Here is a 22,350-nt window from a genome sequence, read left to right as displayed (position 1 = left end):
CTGTGACCGGCTGGAACGCAGAATTATTTTATAGTGTGTGTTGCTGTTTCTGGTAAGATATCTGGAAAATAAATGCTTCTGCAGCTGAAATGTTAAATGTAAATGGGGGTAGTCAACCCTATTGATTCCTCAACAGAAGTGGACTTAGTGGAGGATCATGAGAAGGTGCTTAATGGGTTAAGGGGATAGAGCTGGGCTGTGCCTTTTGCTGGTGACCATGAGGTGGAGCTAATAGTGAAAGCTCTCAGGCCCCTTCCACACATGCAGAATAATCCACTTTCAATGCACTTTGCAGCTGGATTTTACTGTGCAGAATAGCAAAATCAACTTGCAAACAATTTTGAAAGTGCCTGTGCGAAAGAGGCCTTGCTCCAAGCAGAAAAAGTGTACCTCCTTAGATCTGTTTTCTCACCCCAAAGTTTTACTCCTTTCTCAGGAAATTCTGGGGAGCAAGCCCACTGACATTTGACAGATATTTATCAAAGGAATGAGGAGGAGGAATGGTTGCATCTGGTTGCGAGGAGAGCTTTGTACACATATAAGCATGCAGTCCTTTGCCTTTTGCTCTGTACTGGCTAGACCAGGGGATTTCATGACGCCTACTGACACCTTTCCGTGTGTCCACCTGATGCTTTTCGAAACTGGGTCGAATCAAGTGAGGGTCTTTTATTTTATTGGATTTATATCCCACCCCATCCCCAAAGGGCTCTTGCTCTGCAGGTCTCCTGAATAGCTGCGCAGATTGAAATAACGCAGTTCCAGCAGCAGCTTCCTGTGCAGCGTACGTTTTATTCTCTCTCACTGATTTTTCTCAGTGTGTTTTCAAATTAGTCATCTTCTGTCTGCATTTGGGCTTCCTTTATGTGGTTGACTTTGCCTCCTGCAGGCAGCTGTTTTGCGGTTGCACCCGCCCACCTGTTCAGGATTCCAAATGTGGCCACAGGCTCAGAAAGGTTGGGGACTCTTGGTCTAGGCAGTGGAACATAGAAGACCAGGTGGGGCAAAAGCATCAGCCTAACATTGTGTCCTACGTTCACTGCCTGCCTGAAAATTGCTGCTCTTTCTCAGCCAACCTGTAGTATGGACATTCAGTATATAATCACAACCTGCAATTTTCATACAGCAACAGGCACTCAAGTCAATTTTCATACCAAAAATGATTACGTATTTGCCGACTGTCTCTATTTTCTGGTGAATTGACATCTTTTGCCCCTTCCTAAAGTTTTGTTAGACGGTGTGTCGTAGTGGTTAAGAGCAGTTCTCTGATTTGGAGAACCGGGTTTGATTCCTCATTCATCCACATGAAATCTGGTGGAACTGGGTTTTGTTTCCCCATTCCTGCACATGAAGCGTGGTAGGTGACCTTGGGCTAGTCACAGTTTTCTTAGGACTCTCTCAGCCTCACCACATAAGGCCCTTGTTGCAGAGGGAGGAGAGGAATGTGATTGTATGCCACTTCTGAACTTTTTAAAGGTATAAAAAGTGTGGCATAAAAACCAACTCTTCTATTACAAATGTGTGTTATGTTCTGTCAGGTCTCTTCTGACTTATGGTAGTGGTTAGGGTTGGAAGAAGAAGAGTTTCAATTTATACCCCACTTTTCTCTCCTGTAAGGAGACTCAAGGTGGCCTACAAGCTCCTTTTCTTTCCTCTCCCCACAACAGACACCTTGTGAGCCAGGTGGGGCTGAGAGAGTTCTGAGAGAACTGTGACTAGCCTAAGGTCACCCGGCAGGAATGTAGGAGTGCGGAAACACACCTGGTTCACTAGATAAGCCTCTGCTACACAGGTGGAGGAGTGGGGAATCAAACCCAGATCTTCAGATTAGAATCCACCTGCTCTTAACCACTATACCACACTGGGTTGTAGATGCTAACCTGGAGAACCAGGTTTGTTTCTCCCACTCCTCCACATGAAGCCTGCTGGATAACTTGGGCCAGGCACAGTTCTCTCAGCACCCTCTCAGCCCATGCCAAGGCAGGCAATGGCAAACCACCTCTGAACATCTTGAAAGCCCACAGGGTCGCCATGAGTCAGCTGTGACTTGACGGCATTTTCCACCACCAAGGTTTTGTTGGTGTGAGTAACCAGGGTTGTGGCTATTCAATGGCATACCTATTCTACTGGAGTTCAGTTCTGAATAGGGAATTTGAGAGGGATAGCCGTGAAGCTCTACAGCAAAATAAAACAAGTCAAGCTTCGCTTTAAGAATTCCTGAAAGCTTACATGGGAATCACTCGTGTTGTCTTAAAGGTTTCACTGCATTCCTGTTCTTTTATTATCCTCGGCAGAGTTACACCCTGTCAAGTCTGTGGAAGTCAATGGGCTGCGAAGGGTGTAACTTTGCTTTGGTATGCACTGCAAATATGTTAAATGGTGGGTGGTAAATATATGGCCTCTCTAATGTATGTACATGAATTTGGGCATGGCTAGAATTATCAGGCTATTTTACACCCTGATAAGAATGATTTCATGCCCTCTAGCATACCACAGAGACATGAATCTTCCTCCTGTCCCAATTTTCATACCAAAAATCAAAGTCTTCTCCCCTGCATTGAAATATGGTTCTGGTCTACTTTTGCATTGTTCCACAACCATCTGTTTTTTTTTCCAGCGATTTGTGTTGTTTTTTTCTTTCAGTTAAAAATATACTAGGGAAAGAAATAGTCATCCTGTACTCTCTGTAGTTCAAACTGTAACTTAGCAGCTGTAGCGGCTGAAACAACAGGCTGCGTGCTGTGTAGTCCCTTAGCGTTCATGCGCGGGCATGCATGTGGATGCACGCTCGAGGCAAGAGGCCTCTCTATTCCCTGCTTTTTGGTCGCACATCTAGCGAATCACATTCTGAGCAATGCACATTCCAGCAGCTTTTACCAACAAAATTTCTAACTACTGATTAAATGATGTTTGGACAGATAGTTTCCTGCTGTCTTTTAGCTATAACAGAAACAGGAGACCAACTGCATTTCATTTCAGCACAAGGTTTTGGGAAATTGAGTTAACTTCATTGGATGCATGGAACACAGACATGGGTTAAGCATGCTGAACAGGGCCAGCCTGTCCATTCGGCACAGCTAGGGTGTCAGAGGTGGAGGGGCGCCAACCAGTCCTGTTGCTGTGTCAGGTCTTTGACTATGCATCCGGCTTGCTCCTTCCTTTGAGCAGGTGGGTCCTTCTTGCTGAAGGGAGGCGGCAACTTCCCTAGGTATGGGAGCAGGAGGGAGGGGGTGATTACTTGACCGTGGCAGGGGATGGCTTTTCCTCCCCAACCCTGATGCTGAAATCAAATTTAACCCTTTTAAAAATGCCACCATGATAATTCCAGAGGAGTAGCCACGTTAACCTCCAGCAGCAAAACAATGCAGCAGACTGCAGGCGTCTTACAGACTATTCCAGCCTGAACTTCCATGAGTCAGAGCTCAACCATGCATTTGATCAAGTGAAGCTACAGCTACCGAAGAAATGCTGGAATAAATTGCTGCTGACTCTGGACAGGGAAATTCTTGGCAGGTATGAGTCTGGGAAGGGCGGAGCTTAAGGAGGGAAAGGATCTCAGTGGGTTGAAATGGCAGAGACCACCCTCCAAAGCATCCTCTGTCTGGGCATAGGTGTCAAACTCGCAGCCCTCCAGATGTTATGGACTACAGTCCCCACCATCCCCTGCCTAGACCTGTGGTCTAGGGGAACTGATCTGAGTAGGTCAGAGGTGATTTCCAGTTCCGGGAGATCTCCCGCCGCCACCTGGAAGTTGGCAACCCAAAAACTCTGTTTCTTTTATCCGCCCCACTCCTTTAATCTTTCAAAGCTGGGGAAAAGACGTGTTAAAATAGTGTAAAATACATCAAACATCTAAACCGAGCGCCGCCCCCCCCCCGTTTTATCCACTGCCCCCTCCGCTGGAAGAGCACCACACAGCGCAGGCGCAGACGCGCGCGGCTCATCCGCCCACGGGTTCAACCCTCCCTCAGCCAAGGAGGGGAAAAGTTTCCCCCACCCCCTTCCGATGCCCCGCCTTTGCAGGGAACGTGGTGACATCATTGCGCCCGCCCTTGCTGTGCAGGCGAGGAGACCCCGCAGCGAGCTGCCAACGCCCGGCGAAGGGAAGAGAGAGAGGGCGAGCGAGAGGGAGGAAAAAGGGCCAGCCGAGTTGTGTGAGGTAAGGCCGGCGAGGCGACGGCGGGGGGGGGGGGGCGGAATAAACGGGCGGGGGGTGTCGTTTTCTCCCCCCCCCGCGGTCGAATTAATATTATGGGGAGGGGGGAGGTAACGGCTCCCTTCTCAGAGCGGTTGGTGGTGGTGGGGGAGGGGTGACCGGAAGCTCTGCGAGGGAGGAGGAAGACGAAGGAGGACGAGCTCGGTTCCCTGCTGTGGACGGAGGTCGGGACGGGCCTCTCGGCCGCGTTTCAGCCTCTGTAGGCAACAAGGCCGGCCCTATCGATCTGCCCTCCTCCGCTCCCCCCCCTTTCTTTCCCCTCCCCCACCTCTATTTTCGGTTTTAATTCGCCACTATTACGGGGGTTGGGGGTGATGGTGATCGCTCTCGTCGCCCCTTGCTGGGCGTTGACTGCTGTCCCCCCCCCCCCCGCCTTTCGCTTGTTGAGGGGTGATGGTGGTCTTGACTCTTTTCCACCCGGAGTTCCCAGACACCCCCCCCCCTTGAGCCTGGGCTGCCACATGGGAGTCAGACCGTGAATCAGTGAAGGATGGTATTGCCTGCTCTGGCTGGCAGGGGTTTTCTTTTATCCTGCCCTTTAAAAGGAAAAGTTGAAGAGTTTGGATTTATACCCCGCTTTTCTTGACCATAAGGAGTTTCAAAGCGGCTCACAGTTGCCTTGTGAGGTAGGTGGGGCTGAGAGAGTTCTGAGAGAACTATGACTGGCCCAAGGTCACCCAGCAGGCTTTATGTGGAGGAGTGGGGGAACAAATCCAGTTCACCAAATCAGAGTCTGCCATTGACATGGAGGAGTGTGGAGTCAAACCTGGGTTCTCCAGACTACAGTCTGGTGTCCTTAGCCACTACACCACACTAGTGTAGTGGTTAGCCTCAAGGTGTCTTCCTTCATTCCCCTTTTAACTCTTAGAGGCGGCATAGACCAAGAGGCAGAATAGGCCAAGAGGTAGAGTTCTGGCTACCTCACACACCTTTTAATTGGAGATGTTGGTGATTGCCTTCCCAGGTCTGCACTTTACCCCCAGCAATGTCAATGGCAAACCACTCCATAAATACAGTCTGCCTAATAAGCATGGTGATGGGATGTCACCCATGGGTCAGTAATGACCCAGTGTTTGCACGGGGGACTGCCTTTACCTTTCGTAGGACTGCCTTTACCTTTTGTAGGTGATAGAAACTTATATATTCGGCATGCAAAGCCACTGGGCCCTTCCTGAGGACTGAAGGGTCTGAGAGCCCTTGTCCATGGGGGAGTGGCTGTGCCACCATAGTGGTAAGATGTTGTGCTTTGCCTGTGGCAGATCCCAGGTTCCATTCCTGGTATTTTCAGTTAAACTGATTAGCTAGTAGGCAGTGAAAAGGATCCTCTGAAGATGCTAGCCACTGATGCGGGCGAAACGTCAGGAGAAAACACTACTGGACATGGCCATACAACCCAGAAAGCCCCCAACAACCTAATGAACAGGGTGTCTGTTCAAGACCAAGCCAGAGTAGATCGTGCTGCCCTTGCCATAACTCTGACCTTCATTCAGTAAAAAGGTGTCTTCCACTGGATCTGTTATATGCTGCAGAGCTCAGTGTGGCATACAGGATGTTCCTCCATCCCCATTTCCTCCTCCCAACCTTTGAGGTACCTTGTGCCAAGAGTGGGCGTGTGACTGGTCTCATGGCAGAGTAAGGCTCTTTCAGATCCTAGCTTTAGTGCTCTAGTCTAGTCCCTAATTTCACACTGACTCCTTCGTTCAGCTATGCAGCTAACGTTTGGGTGACGTGGGGCTGGTTGCTTGCCCATCAACTAAGCAGGATTGTTGTAAGGATGGAAGGGAGGACTGCCCTGCGACCCTTGGAAGCAGGGTGGGATGAGAAAAATGTTTTCAGTTTCAGCTCTTCACTTGCAGTGTGGGTCAGGTGGCACTATCAACCCTGACTCTTATCTTTTAGGGTTGTAATGAACTGTCATGTGTTCTAAATATTTGGATGCATGTAGAGGGTTGTTTATATTTTTAAAATCCTGTTTTTCTGCCTAAGCTGGTATTTATCTGGGGATAAAATAATACATATAATGTCTCTTCAGGATGGGGTTGTTAGATGGAGCTTCCCTGAGACATGGTGGAAGAATGCCTGGAAGTAGTAGAAAGCTGAATGAGGAGAAGAAGACTTCTCTTCTGAACTGGATCCAGACATGAGAGTAGCATTCCTTTCTGCTTCCTGATGGCTTCATGAATAACAGTTGGAGGCTGGAAGAGAATGCTTTATGCAGAAAGCAGTGTGGTGTAGTGAGTCAAGTGGAGAATTGGGTTCAGATATCTGTGTCTTTAGATGAGCTCACAGTGTGACCTTGTGTGACCTTTCAAACCCATATACAGTGGAACCTCGGTTTTCGGTGGTAATCCATCCGAAAAGAATTGATGAAAACTGAAACCGATGAAAACAGAGGCAAACTAGGAATCAATGGAAATCCAATTAATCCGTTCTAGGCATTCCAAAAAACAAACCAAAACACTTTTTTGGTGAATAAACATAGTGTTTAATGCTGAAAACAGTAACAAACAATAACCCTAGAACCAGCTTCAGAGCCAGTGGACCAATGTCGCACCAGAAAGCTGTCCAAAGAGGTCTGTTTCTGATGCCTCTTTAAGATTTGTCTGAAATGGGGCAAGACATTGTCATTAAACAAGTTGCAGACATGGCCTGCAACAGCTTTGTCTAGGTGATTTTTCTCCACAAACCTCAGCACCTTACTGCAAATCGATGAAAACCGATGAAAAACAAATCAATGAAATTTTTCACTGAAAAAATCGATGAAAACCGAAACCGATGAAAACCGAGGTTGCACTGTACTCTCTCTCTGTGTCTAACCTACTTCACAGAGTTCTTGTGAGAATGAAATGTGGGAATGCTAGAGCAATGTGCATCACCCTGAGCTCCGTGGAGTAAGTTTGGGATAAAAATCAAATACGTCAGCATAGTGACATCTCAACGTGTTATGACTGCAAGTACCGATCTAAGTCTGGTGATGGTATAAAACATATTCCTTAAAACAAAAGAATTTTTAAAAATCCACTGTTTATGGCTTTAAAACCCATTACTTTTGCAAAAGAAAAAAGAATTAATATCTTACTTCAAAGAGTTGGAATTTGTATATGAAGTGGCATAATAGTGAATGGCAGCAATGGTCCACTCTGTGGTAATGAAAAGGTTGAACTACAAGTTGGAAAGTCCCTGGTTCAAATCTCTCTTGTGTCGGCCAAGCTTTTTTGTTCCAGTCTCCTCTTTAGACTATTTACCTGATTCGATTTTGCCTTTAGACCATTTACCTGATTCTATCTAAGGATTACAGCGAGATTATTTATGTGGAGCGCTTTGCAAGTAATTGCCAGATATTATATCAAGGATAATGCTAGACAGACTGTGGAAAACATTGAGAAGTGGAGAAAATACTGTGGGGAAAATCCTTAGACATCCTTGGGGTAAGAGGATGTTGATACTGCTGTCCCTGTATTGGTGTTCAGGTCCTCAGATATTTGAAGGGATGGGTGTTTGAGCATGCTCAAAGTGCCTTGTCCCAGTCATCTACTTTCAACATCTGTGGGTGTGGTTTCTGGATAGACTTCAGGCTAGTGTTACAAGCTTGTTGCACAAGTATTCTGAAGACTTATGAATGAAGGGGTGGTTTTTTTTGGAGGGGGGTTATTTGGTGAAGTGGTTTGATAGCTTCTTTCAGGGGAAGGGAAAGGAGTTTGTAAGCCCCTTTGAATCTCCTTACAGGAGCGAAAGTGGGGGATATAAATCCCAACTCTTCTATTTTTCCCCAATGACTTCAGTGTTGTGATGGCAAATACAGGAACAAAAGATTTGTGTATAACTACTTGATAGCCCTCCTCTTCTTCTGTGTTCAGAAGGGGGTTTCTGGTCACTGATTCTCAAGACATCCTACTCCGTTTGTGCTACTTAGGAGTGTTGACAACTAGAAACAGAATTGCTGCTAGCACACATCATACAAGTGGAGTGAAATCTTTATAGAATCTGTAATAGAGGCAGTTTAGTTCTTTGTTCAAGCTTGCACATATGCACTAACGTGCGCAGTTTACTTCTGCCATGAACAAGGAGATAGCCATATAAACTAATTTCTCAGAATTGTATTTTTGCAATCTGATTCCTGTTGTAGATGGTATGTTGTCATGTACTGGTGGTGTGTTGTCCTGTGTCTGCTTGTGCTATTTGGTTTGTTAGATATTAGATACAACTTCCTTACTGTGTGGCACACAACAGATATGGAAGCCTTAGTGATCTTTTGAAGGGTAGATGAAATTAAGCAGCCCATGGTGACATGATGCTTCTGCAGGATAAAACATGTCCAAAACCTATCTTAATATTTACTGCTTGTAGTCTTCCTTGAATTGGAACTGATGCCTTTATGAAACCCTATGTATTCCCCGTATGTCATAAATCAAATCCCCTAAAATTGTCGAGGGAAGTTAACATGGGTATTTGTTGTGCGTGACGGTGTGTAGATGATAGATGGTATTGGGGAAATGTAAGCCGTTATGATTGAGTAGAATAAGGCAGCTGACACCTGAAGGACTTTCAGTGGTTTACAAGGTGGTTGAAGGAGTGTGATGCGCTTCAGACTACATTTATGGGACAGAACTCAAATCTAGGTTATGCATAATATAGGGCAAAGCTGCTTGCAGGTAGTTTCTTGGGGATTAGTGAAAAATGGTTTTAAGGCAGCAGCGATTTAAAAAATTTGCTCAGCAATAGAGTCTGTTAATTCTGTCACTAGGCAAAGCTAAAAAGTCCAGATGCTGTTCATTTTCTTGGTTATTGCTGCTGTCCACTGCAGCTTGGAATATATAAACTGAGGTCTCAGATATGTTTTTGTGATTTATCTTTCTTTCTTTGAGTTAGGTAGGTCAGGGGAAGCAAATAGGAGTGTAGCTAAAAGTAAGGTTACTTTTTAAAAGGAAATAATGATTGTTTTAATATAGTTCTCTGTTTTTAATTTAAATAAAAGTTTTAGCACTGTGAAGTTTTAAAACAAAATCTGGGTTCCGTATTACAGTGCATTCGATCTTTTGAAACTACACGTCTTAGCTGTGGAGAAAGCTGCCTTTTGCATCTAAGCACTATAAAATGTGGCATAATAGGTCATATGTATTACGCGGTTGGTTCTAGGGTCCCGTGGTGGCCAAGGGATCCTTGGTTTTGGAATCCTTTTGGAATCCTTCTAAAATATGCTGTCCCATAGCTTGCCAGGATCATTTGATTGGATCTACCTGGTTTATTGTATACTCCCTTTTATTCTTTGTAACTGAGCTCTGCAGCATGCCTGACTTTTAAGTGCATGGCTTCACCCAACCAGCCTTTGTTCTTAGGGAGAGCATGAAGCTTGCTTGGACTGTAAGTAAATGGTGTTACTTATAGCTTTTGCAAATACAAATCCACTAATTTCACAGTTGCCAAACAGAATAATGGAGTACCAAAAAAAGTGTGGGTGGCATGAACAAAGGTTTGTCTACCCTTCTCGGATTGTATAAAAGTTATATCAAGGTTTGAATATGTTTGAATGGTTTTAGCATGTTGGTCATATGGCTTTTGTTTTCAGGAAAATATCTGAATTACCAAATGGGAAGTTATTGAAATCAGCAGCTTCAGTGAACCAGTCCACTGTGAAGAACATTAAAACACACACATTAAACTTGGTGGGGAGGGTTGGAATGATTTCCCTTTCTCAAGCTAAACTTGAAAGGATGTCAAATTCTACTGAGGTTCTCATGTGTAGGGAGCATGGCATGTCCTGCTCATATTTATTTAATTATTTATCGCAACATTTATATCCTGCTTGTTTGTTGTTCAAGGTGGCTTACAATAATAGATTTTTTTTTAAAAAAAGAGTTAAAACCAGATGGGTCTCCTAAGGGACTACAGCAGATACTGCAGAAAGACTTTCTTTGCACCAGTAGGCTATGCCTTTGAGAAGCTGGACTGTCAAAAGACAAGCTAAAGATGGACACTCCGCTGCTCTTCCATCTGTATTTGTTGACAGTTTGTCTCACAGAGGAAAGGGAAGTGAGGCAAAGTGTAGTGACTCAAGAGAATCCACTTGCATCAGTAGGAGGAGCTGTGATCTCATCAAATGGAGAACACCTACGCTAGTAAAGTAGAAATGGTGCTTTTAGTTGAGGGACTAAAACTAGTTGAGGGTCTAAAGCTAGTTGAGGAACTATAGCTACGGTTATACAGGAGTAAATAGGAATGGGTTGCATGTGTTGGAAGGGGACAATGCATGTATCTAACTTACAAAAAAAATTAATTTCAGGAAAAAATGTTAACCTTTAACCCAAGGCGTACATGTATATTCTGTCTTGTTTTCAGTTTAACTATAGGATGATTAAAAGCAGCTGGGTAAAATTGGATGTTGGACTTCAATACGTATTTTGTGGCGTTGATATTAAGTGTATCATTTAACCTAGGCTCCCTGGCATATAGCATTCCTTCAGTTAACTGGTTCCTTGGTGTTCTTGTACCATTGGTGTTTCAGGTTTGAAAAATCTTAACTAATTTATGCAATTAATTGTTTAGTTGTTCATTTCAGATGGTATATGATTGGTACTTCTGATTGAATGTTTGTAAAACAGAAAGGAAAGTGCTTATGGTTAAAAGCTAACCCCAGCTATTGTACAGGATATGTTGGTAAAAGAGTCACACATAGCAAAAGGAATACAGTTTTCTATATTTTACAAATGTTGAATTCCTGATTAGATAGATTTCGTTGTGTATAGATCCGTGTGCCATGTCTCTGTTCCATGCACAGCAATTGTGTAAAATGGCAATATATCATTGAAATATTGATTGAATTTTTTCTGTCCTTTAAACAAAGATGTGTTTAGCTATTAATACATGTTTTCATATCATAATGCCTTTTAGTCATGGATCTCTCATCAAGAAAGCCTTGTGTATTTGCAAGAAACCGTTCTGTATATCTGATTGACAAGGGCAAAGAAGCTATAACATGTACTCATGACCCAGAAATCTCTGAAGTACACTCGAGTTCCTTGTCAAATAAATGGAGAAGGAAGGGGCTGTGTTTTCAAGGCCACAGGACTCTTCTTTCTGCCATCTTTATTTTGGGGATGCAATGAAATTCCTGTCAGTTAAAGCAACTGCCAGGGAATACTTCTTGAAATGTTGCTACTGGCGTTTTAGTAGTATTTCGTTTTTTCCTAATAAGATCAAACCATCATGTTTGTTTTCCTTTTTTATAGATTGATCTTGGACTTGATACAATAACAGACATTCGCTATGCAGACAATTAAGTGTGTAGTTGTCGGAGATGGTGCTGTTGGTAAAACATGTCTTCTAATTTCCTACACAACAAACAAATTTCCATCGGAATACGTACCAACGGTAAGTAAAGGTTGAAACTTGTCTATATTTCTGTTAATTGTGAAGGAGAAATATTTAGGATTTTGTTTATTAAGCAGTACACTTGCATACAGTAGATTGGATCAGCGTCGGTAGATGTGGCGTTGCAGATGTTTTCCTTCTTTTACCTCTGTCCAATGATCCTTTCTGATGAGGAAAGTTGTAAGTCTCAGGACCAGCATGAACTAATAACCTGCAGCTAGAGGTGGCAGTGTTGAGGAGATGAAATTGGCCTTTCTGTGAATCATTAGGTAGTTGGAAAGGCTTTCCTCACTTCTTCCTCAGCACAGCTGTTTAAGAAGAAGAAGTGTTTGGATTTATATCACCCTTTTTTCTCCTGTAAGGAGACTCAGAGGGGCTTACAATCTCTTTTCCCTTCCCCACCCCCCACAACAAACACCCTGTGAGGTGGGTGGGGCTGAGAGAGCTCTGAAGAATTGTGACTAGCCCAAGGTTACCCAGCTGGCATGTGTCGGAGTGCACAAACTAATCTGGTTCACCAGATAAGCCCCCACAGCTCAAATGGCAGAGCAGGGAATCAAACTCGGTTCTCCAGATTACAGTGCACCTGCTCTTAACTTCTACACCACACTGGCTCTTTAAGTGGCTGTAGCATCCCTTTTTGGAGTGTGCCCCTTCCCCATCCATTTAGCAGTATAGCCGAGCTGTTAAGTCATAATTCCAGCCCATTTGCTAGTCCCTAGGAAACATGTAGGTATGTATTCTATTGTAGTCTGGCTGAACTTCCTTCAGCTTAAGGAGCCTCCCTCCATTATAAATGGCCTTTTCTCCAGCTCAGCAGCCATGAAGGTTGGAGGAAGTCTTCACACTTTGCCCAGTAGAGTCGAGCTGCCCTGAGTCCGCCATGGAAATACATGCTGCTGTCCTCGGTGGCATGTGCATTGATTATATAATGCCGGCACAAACCTTTCTTCCAGCATTTGTATGTCTGGCTTTTCATAATATTCCCAGCATTGACTTTAGGGTTGCTGCGTTTAGCCGTGATGGATGAACTAATCAGTCCAAGCCCACACCTTTGTTTAGCTGTTGGACTAATTATGTCTACTTGTGTTTCATTTTCGAAAAGCGAGTTTCTTCCTCAAGCTCTTCTTTGCCTTTTCCCCTTCTAGGTATTTGACAACTATGCTGTAACAGTGATGATTGGTGGCGAGCCATATACTTTAGGCCTGTTTGATACTGCGGGTAGGCTTTTATTTTTATGCTAATTTAGCCTTGGTGGACCTAAGTGAGTTGTGTTTTGTATGTTTATCTAAAGTTCATGGTGACTTGATAACTTTATTTTTTATTTAGCATAATTCCCGATGATAATGCAACATGCAGCCATAGTATTTGCTACGGGCAAAACTATCCAGTTCTGACCATCATTTGCTGCGTTTCTCTGTAGTTGGCCCATGGACTCTTGATCTCTTGTGAGCTTGTGAAAGCAACTGATGATATAAGCGCAAGGCACATGTTCTCTGCTAGGGGAAAAGGCTATTTCTAATAGTGTCAGAAATGAGCATTGGACGCATTTCCATGCATGAATGCAGAAGATGTAGGGATGGAAGGATAATGTGCCAATACAGGGTAATGAAAGGGCAGAAGCTTGAGATAATCAGTGTTATGAGAAGACTAGAACGTGCTTGGATTTTGAATGTACGTTATATTAGGAGCGTGTGCAAGAAACATTTCTTAAACTGCTGAGACTGAAGTATTAAAACAATGCATCCTCACATTAACTGCACTCACAACACTCTTCTTTTCTCTTGCTTTTGGGCAGAGAGGAAATGGCTACCAGCGCAACTTCCATTCTGCTTTGTAGTATTGCAAAGTTGGAAAAGGAAGAATAGGGTGAATTAATGTTGCTAGTTCTTGCTTTAAGAACTAGGACACACATCTGGGAATAGCTTGTGGTTGCTCTTGTGGCTAAGCCGCTGTGGCAGACAGGCTGGAGGGACAGGTGGAATTATGATTTACTATGTGCTATTCAGGAAGGAGCAATTGGTACTTGTCACAGTGATTGGCAAGTTGCATGGCAGCATTTCTTTGAATGTAGGAGACTATTTTATCTGCGAAGTCAGAGTGGGATTGCTACTGCTTTCTCTCTCTGGCATTGACTGAGTAAAGTTCTTACTACCCGTTGAATTGGTACATTAGTAATGTTCTTGTCTTGCTGATTCCAGAGGGTGGCCACAATTCTTCCTTGGTTTGGTCTCCACTTTTGATTTTGTTATGGGTAGGAAGGAGCTCTCTCTTTTTGTCTGCCTTTAGAAGTATTTTATTTCTTGTGAAGTCTTTGCAGCTTGTTAAAAGCTTGCTTTTATTTGTGGGTGCTTAGATGCTTCAGAACTGTTTATTAATATAAACATTTAATTATAATAGGGCAAGAAGATTATGACAGATTACGGCCTCTCAGCTATCCACAGACAGATGTGTTTCTGGTCTGTTTCTCAGTGGTCTCGCCATCTTCATTTGAAAATGTGAAAGAGAAGGTGAGTTTGAGACCTGCCCCCAACCCCATGCTGACTTCTGTCTGTAAGACTTTGCAAAATATCCAGTGATATTTGACCTCATTGATTAGTGTGTTGTGGCTAATAATGTTTCTCTTTTCTCTTTTTAGTGGGTACCTGAAATAACTCACCATTGTCCAAAGACTCCTTTTTTGCTTGTTGGGACCCAAATTGATCTCAGAGATGACCCTTCCACAATTGAGAAACTTGCCAAGAATAAGCAGAAGCCTATTACTCCGGAGACTGCCGAAAAGCTGGCGCGGGACTTGAAGGCTGTCAAATACGTGGAATGCTCTGCGCTCACACAGGTAAGCCTACTTTCTGTTGTCCTCTGGGCTCCCTTCTCTTCTTTCTTAGCAACATGAAATCAGCATCTTCAATTGGAAGGTGAGTTTTTTTTTCTGTTGGAGTTCGTCCAGTTGTCTGAAGACGTGAAGACTTTTTGGAAACAGGTTCGTTGATTGTAGAACCTTTCCTGGTCAGCGTCTTGAATCTTTAACAGGCCTAACTGATTTTGTTTCAGGCGCAGGTTAATCACAAATAGTGTGAACAAGATTTTTGTAGGGCAAATTAATTCTTTAATTTAAAAAAGTGAAATTAAAATGCTAATTAGGAAAAAAAAGTGGAGATTTCAAGGTCATGGAATATCTACAGAGGTCCTAGAGGTGGGTGAATAACTAATGTAGAGACATTGGTTACTTGAAATGTGTTTGTGTTGGGAGAAGCAGTACATCAGACAGAACAATGTCTGTTTTATTTTGACAGGGACAATGCCAAGATCTTACATAACTCATGGGCCCTTCATTAAAGGAGACAGAATTAGTACTGTATTCCTAACATGTATAACTCATTTGTTTCTGGGCACACAGCAGACCTGGTAATTTAGCTATCCAACAGGCAAAGGTGGAAATAGTAATGATAATATGGAACCTGGATGGTGGCTTACGTTGGACTAGTGTTCTGAGTTGTTGTTGTCTATACAAATTTTCTAGAATAGATTTAGAAATAGGCAGTACTTTTAGGTATTTGTGACTTAGTCATGCTTAGTAAAATTCCTGGGTCATAGGTTTCCTTTTACTGTTGTCCAAAGTTGTCTAGACAAGGCTGAAAAACTAATCTGTAGGATTCTGTGGAATTTTATCAGTTATTTATAGAACTGATTCTACTATACTCTGTCCCACCAAATGACCTAAGTACAATTGTGAATTCATCCGCCACTTCTTCCTGGACTTTATTTGTAGCATCCTGAGCCAGCCTTGTTCTGGTCCCCCCCCAACCCCCCCATTTGAGTAGAAAAAAGAATTGCCCTTAACACTTTGTAGGAGATTGAAGATTAGGCCAAGGAGAGGCACACAAAATAGTGCTTAGCTTTTCCCACTCCCCCTCCCCCCTCCCCACGAGATCCTACTTTCTGTTGCGGCTGCCATTTTCTGCCAGCCTGCCTGATCTACCCGCAATTGAAAGTTATGGGCCCATTACTTCTTAATAGGGGGTAGATCAGCCCTCCCAAGTGGCTGTGATTCTCATATCAGCTCTGTGAAGCTTCACAGATTTCTTATTTAAAACAAAAAAGAGGGGGTAAAGTTTCGCCAGTAGTCATTTGAGATAATATAAATGCTCTTTCATCAAACTACCATGTTTAATAGTGCACAGTATGCATAGAATACTGGTTTTGACAAAGGCTGCACTTAAAAATGAATGATAATCCTCATAGTCATTCGGGACTATTCTCTCTGCAGAAGCATGCTACTTTTACCTCTGCCGCACTACAACTGACCACATTTAGATCTTTCGGTGGAACAGAGTTTAGCCATAGTCTTTTTAGCTAATGGAATGTGACAGAATTAAGGTTTGACATCAGTTCCATCTTAACTTGGTAAGCAGTAGCTACCCTATGCATGCATTTGTTTCTGGGTGAGGCATTTCCTTATGAAATATCCTTGCTTGAAATTTTGGCTGATCTACGTTGACATTCAAAGTGGAACTTCATGCCTTAATGCTTTGAATAAGGGATTTTCTTTGCCTGCCCTTGCGATTTGAGAGGGATATTAGTGTTCTAGAAAGCAAAACGCTAAGAAAAGGCTGGAAATTCTCAAGATCAAATATAAGTTACCTTGCATATTTAACTCTTTAGGTTGTGATTACAGGGAAATCCCTAGGGCTGTATTCACTAATAATTGCAGAACCGTGGCTATGCTAGTTTATTATGACAAAAGTCCAGTGGAGCCTTAAAGACTGACATTTGTGTCGGTGTTGGTCTTGAAGGTCCCACTGAACTTCTGTTTTGTGTTATTTTCCTTGACTGTATTTATGACCTTCCATTGCTTTGACTTAGCTATTATTTTGACCTGCAACATAATGATTGAGCAATGTTAAGCTGCAATGTTAAAATTGGTAGTAGTTCTTTAAATGTTTGCTTTCTTGTTAGGAAGACAGTTTGTTTGGATTTTTATGATACAAATGGCTTACTGTTAATTTGTTTTAAGTGGGATAGGATAAATGATTCAGAGCACAATGCGGCAAAGGAAAGGAAAGGCTCTCTGTTCTTCACACACACACGCTGCATGGATAAACTGGTATTGATTATGTGGGAGGCAGTCCATGGGCATTTACTCATATCTGACTTGGCCCTGAATTATTTTAATTAACTGTTTTAGTAAATTGATGTACTACATTTTGAGCAAACCTCATGTCTAAGCGTTTCACTCCCCAAAACTAATTCACCCCAATTTTTTTCAGTGTTCCTTAGTCGCTGGGGTGGGGGAGGGATCAGGAGGATAAAACTTTACATATTTTTCCAGTCCCCTCCCATTTAGCTCTTGTATCTCTAATGCAGGACTGGCATATAATTACAGCTGGCATTACTATTGAACCTCTGTCTACAAGGCAACTTACCCTTGTATCTTGTCAGGACGGTCAGTAAAGGCCACCCTGTACGTGATCTTAAGTGTTTGTTTCACGACCTTTAACTGCCTGAGCTGTTCAAATTGCTCAGTTCTCAAGTTATGAATATGTAACTCAACATTCCAAGCAGTATGAACATTAAATTTTTATGTTGTATGCCAAGTTTTCAATTAAATAAGCAATGCCAGGCTCAATTTAGGAGACAGGTGTTAAAATTAATTAGTGTACCTGAAATATATAGAATTAATCTTTCAAATTTAAATCGGCACATTTTCATGGGGATAGCAATAAAGGCTCACTTCTGTGCATAAATTATTCATGTAGTAGGGACATGATTTAAATCAGTGATTTAAATTCCTCTTTTTTTTATAGATGATTGAAATTTTGGTTTAAGCCGATCTCTTTTGATAAAGAAGTGGCTGAAATTTGCTTCAAATGCCAATGTTTCTAGATAAAAAGCTGTTTTCTTTGACTAGGTGCCAATTACCATATGTACCACTTTAAAATTTGCTTATGAGATTGTTTAAAGTTACAAAAAAATGCAAGAGTCTCCTTTTGTGAATGCAGGTTGTGAATACGAGATACATATCTGCAGATTCTGTCCCCAACAGTGCTATCCCAAAACCTTGAGCCCTTCTTATTCCATCAACGTCAAGCTGTGCATCTGCTTACAGTTGCACTGTAAATCTCTGTATATGGTTTTAGGCAAGTCCAGCCAGTGCTTTTTGGTTTCCGTCATAAATATAATTGCTGATATATGGCAGTCAAAATTACTGCTTCTTTTCCTGGAAGTTGGTCTTTTGGCTGCAGATCAACGCTATGTGTGCTGATGTCACTGTTGTCTAAAGCATTTGTTTGTTAGTGCATTTAGTACACATGGTTCTACAGAGCTGCCTTTTCTTGATTTTCTATAATTGTTAGATCTGACAATAGATGGTACTGAGCATTTCATAAAGGGTGTGCTTGTGTTAGCAAAAGATCCCAAGTAATTCTTTCTTTCCTGGACTTGGAAGCCGTAGAGAGGTGGCAGAGATGTTTTTTTTAAAAAACAATGTTCAGAACAGCTCTGAAAAAATTATGCAAATAATATAAATTTGTAGTTTTCATACATTTAATGGAAAACTCACAACTGACATCAAACATTTCCTCAATGGTGAATTACTGAACCATCTTACCAGTCTTTCTAATAGCATGTAGAAAGCTTTTGTAGAATTGTAAGGTGGGACATAGGGGTCTTGACATCGAAGAGCTATGAACCAAGGGAAAGCTTTAGCCATCCTGTCCTGTGGTGGCCCGGCTATAACCCACCTTTACGACCTTTAGTGGCATTAGCATGAAATGCCATATGTTATGATGAGCTGACCTCATTGCCACTGTAATGAGTGTAATAGATTGCGGCTGTTACTGCCATGGTGTGGGAACTTATCTCAGTCTTTTGTGAGATGCATTATCTTTTTTTTTTTATAGGGAATTTTTAGAGAATTTTATAGGGAATTGCTTTTTTAACAACTGACACATTTTTATTTTGATAATAACTTGCACTGATCTTCACTTCCTTCCCAGTGTTGGGAGTTGGGATCAATACCTTAAAAAGAAAAGATGCAGCTAACGCTTTATGGCGCCACTTGACAGTTTTGCTGTTAGGAACAAACAAGAGCATTGTGTGTCATTTTGATCCCAGGGTGCATTTTTAATGTACTAAAAAAAGGAAACTACTTCTCCATGAGATACTTATGGAAATATACTCAGCGCATAGGAAAGACCCTCCTAGTGGCCATCTTTCTCTTTCCTTGCTGTGCTTGTCTGTTTCCTTTTTCCCCCTTGAAGATCTACTTTTTAACAAAGTAAATCTGCTCCGCTGACCATCTTTATCCTGAATGCTCTTTGTCTCTGCTTGTGTGTCTCTCTCTAATCCTCTAACCCAGCTACTATTTTTTTCTCCTCCCCTCTGTCTTCTAGAGAGGTCTGAAGAATGTGTTTGATGAGGCTATCCTAGCTGCTCTCGAGCCTCCGGAAACTCAACCCAAACGGAAATGCTGTATATTCTAAACAGTTTCCTCTTTTTTTTTCCTTTCTCGTTGCTGCTTCCTCTGTCCCACTGCTGTAGAAAGCTGGTTGCAAAACAAATAAAACCACCTTGACTGAAAGAAGCTGTGTCTTTACTTAATGTCTTAGAGCAAACTCTGTATTAGCTTTTGGATTGGAAAACTTGTTTATACATCTTGTTATGACTGTGGAACATGATCTGGACTCGCTTAAACCTTTTGCTTCTTGGGTTGATGGATCTTTTATAGCCTTTTTTTTTTGCTTTAGGGTATTTGTTAAGGGGTTGAGGGTGTCACTAAAAGTAACACTCGAGGGGAATACTCAGACTGGTAAGAGTTTTGATAGCCAAATGGAAAGTAATGTGCAATTTTTCCCCCTCTTGTGACTCTGTTAACTGTATTTGCATGACGATTGTACCTGACATGGTAACCTGCAAGTGATGCTGAAATGGTAAAGGAATCTCTGGTTTTCCTCTGTGCAGTGGAGCTTGCTGTTGCTTTGGCTGTTTGTGTTGTAGTGGAATATTTGTTGGTCTTCAGGGGCGGGGGGAAGGAAATTCAGTGTATCTGCTACTGCGTGACAGATGTCAAACTTCTGTTTTCAATGACATGGTAGCCCTCATTTTTAATCACTCAGAGCTTGCAACTGTAAAAGTAAAGTCAAAGACTTTTGTTGTCTGAAGGAAGGAAAAAGTACAATTGTAGTTACCTTAAATTTCAAAATTAAAAATTAGTTGTTTGTATAAATGCCTGATGAAGCATTATTCCTGTTTGCATTCATTTTGCTTCACTTTAGTAGTTATGCATTATGTAGTTCCTACCTATGCCTTTCTCATTACTGGACTCTGGGCCCATTCACTGCTTGAAATACTCCTGTGCTGCTTCAATAACATGGGGTTACAAGACAGTAGATTGACCGGATTATGCCAGAGGGTTCTCCATTCTTGCTTGCTGACTGACCCAACCTGGGTGTCGCTTGTCCTCTGACCTGGAATCATTTTTCCTTTCCTTTTGAACTCCGGGCATTCTGCATTGCCTTTAGCTTGTCAAATGTGTCGCTGGTCTAACACTCTTTAAATGGGCGCTTCAGCACATGAGCTCTTATCTCTTGAAACACGCAAGCCTCGGGAATGCCTTGCTGGGCTTTAAATATCAGGCGCTTTGCGGTCAATAAGCGGCCAATAAACTCGGCGACAGGGTTCGGGCGACGAAACATCTCGAACTCTCAGGAAGGGATGTTGCTCCACTGCCAAACCCTGTTACTCACTGCTCAGTTTTTGCCTTTGTGGGTTTTTACATGGTTTGCATTTAATAACCCAGAAAATGAGACAGCCCCTCTCTCTTTGCCCCTTTTCAGAAAGGCCTAAAGAATGTATTTGACGAGGCGATATTGGCTGCCCTGGAGCCCCCGGAGCCGAAGAAGAGCCGCAGGTGTGTGCTGCTATGAACGTCCCTTCACGGCCCCTTCTGCAAAGCTGGTGTTGATGTCATACTAAAAGCGATGTTGAAATCAAATTAAAGATTCAGATTTTCCAATTGGTTTTTTTTCTTTTTGCAATAATGACAAATGCCGTGCGACCTGTACCCATGCCCTCCCCCTTGTGTGAGATGGAAATGTTAGTGCTCTTCTCCAGTGCTCTTCGGATAGACTAATTTTTTAAAACAAATAATGTATTCAACAAACAGCGATCAGTACTAGTCTTTTTGTTTACTGTTTAAACTTTTGTTTTTAAAATTCAGACATGCTTGTGGTGATTTTTCTCTCTAAAGACTAATTCTAGGCTCTGGCCGTTCGGCTCTTATCCCATCAAGCTAGGCTGGTACAATATGGATTCTGTAACCAGCTTGCGGTCTGGGGGGTTGAACAGGTTTTAGTCCTTGGATCGTATCCAGAAAGCGGAAGTGTCCCCAACTGGTGCTCCTTTTGAAGATGGGTGTATTACATCCTTCTAATCTGCATCTCCTCTACAGTTGCCTTGGATCTGTTTTCCTTGATTTTCTCTGAGCAGGTCAGAAATTCCGATCTTGCCCTTTAAGAGATAGTGTAATTGAGCCTTTGGCTCATGAATTCAGCCAAAAGCTTTTGTGTGAGGTTTTTTTCTCTCTCTTTTTTTTAAAAAAGCCCAACTTTGCCAATTACCTTTTGTGATTTTTCAAAACTTTTGACATCGTTAGGTGTTAACGAAGAGGGGCGAACTGCGTCTTTTGTGCAAACCCACCAGACTGAGTTGATTTAACTCGTCCCTCTTTTTGGCAAGCGCAGGCTTCTGACGTTCAGCGGCAGAACGGCTTGCTGTGTTGAAATCCACTTACATGGCCTTTGCATGCTCTAGTGGTGGTTTGAAGCTGACAGGCTGACTGTGCCTCCAGACTTCGATGTTATCCGTGGATGGATGGGGGAGGAATGAGATGTGCCTCATCCAGAAAAAACCATAGAGGGGAAAGACAGTCAATATGGCACCTTGGGGACCAATTGAGGAAGTACCCTAAAAGTGCATTGCGCATCAGTAGGTCTGGTTGCCCAGATGGTCGTTCAGTGTAACAGATCTCATACGAGGGTCTTTTGACTCCAGTGTTAATAAGGATCTTACAAAAACTATACTCCAGCTTAATACTTCTCAATCTTCCCAGACTCTAATTCTTGTAGACTTGTTAGTGTTGAACTGATGCTTTTTCCATGTCTAAGTTCTTTGTATATGCATTTTTTTCAGATGTATTAAACATAAAGTATCTTCCACAAGCCTGGCTGAGCATAATTTATTTCCCCTGACCTAACTCATGCCTTCGTTTGCATATCTTAGGAAATACCAGCATTTACCTACTCTTAAAATCTCATCTTGAGCTATGAGGCATGCGCCGTCCCGATTCCAACAGCCAGTTTGACTGCACTCCTTTTCCTTGCTGAATATTTTTTGGGCAATTTCTTTATCCCTCTGAAATTAACCACCCTAGAATCTTTTGACTTCTGGCACCAATATTCTTCTAAAGAGAGATCTACTATTTGCCTCAGAGCTAGAACTTGGAGGACTTAGTGTTCCACAACGCTTCTGCTTGAGAGAAGATATTTGCTCTTGACTTATTTGCTTTGGATTTCAGGAGACCAAATGTGGTACCCTGTTTCCCTGAAAATAAGCTACCCCGAAAATAAGATCTAGCATGATATTTTGGGATTTTTGGAGGATGCTTGAAAAATAAGCCTTAGTTACAGATTCCCCGGTGCAGCTGATCTGATCATATGGGGGGCACGAAATAATGGAAAAAAAAATAAGACATCCCCTGAAAACAAGCCCTA

General features: G+C 42.5%; 1 protein-coding gene across 2 annotated transcripts; it reads left to right on the top strand.

The window, feature by feature from the left end:
• The first annotated feature begins 3,997 nt into the window (after positions 1 to 3,997).
• Positions 3,998 to 21,798, top strand: CDC42 (cell division cycle 42). Of its 2 annotated transcripts, none has more exons than XM_048518839.1 (6): positions 3,998 to 4,156; positions 11,440 to 11,581; positions 12,730 to 12,802; positions 13,982 to 14,091; positions 14,220 to 14,417; positions 20,416 to 21,798. In XM_048518839.1, the coding sequence occupies exons 2-6, from the start codon at positions 11,477 to 11,479 to the stop codon at positions 20,503 to 20,505; spliced, it is 576 nt and encodes a 191-aa protein (XP_048374796.1). In that variant the 5' UTR covers positions 3,998 to 4,156; positions 11,440 to 11,476; the 3' UTR covers positions 20,506 to 21,798. The 2 variants fall into 2 exon arrangements, with proteins under 2 accessions (XP_048374796.1, XP_048374797.1); XM_048518840.1 differs by lacking the exon at positions 20,416 to 21,798 and adding an exon at positions 18,973 to 19,801.
• Positions 21,799 to 22,350: the final 552 nt, after the last annotated feature.

This window comes from Sphaerodactylus townsendi, linkage group LG16 (assembly GCF_021028975.2).
Source record: "Sphaerodactylus townsendi isolate TG3544 linkage group LG16, MPM_Stown_v2.3, whole genome shotgun sequence".
Classification (NCBI taxonomy): Eukaryota; Metazoa; Chordata; class Lepidosauria; order Squamata; family Sphaerodactylidae; genus Sphaerodactylus; species Sphaerodactylus townsendi.
Note: the sequence above shows the minus strand (reverse complement) of the source record. Positions and strands in the feature narration are given on the sequence as shown.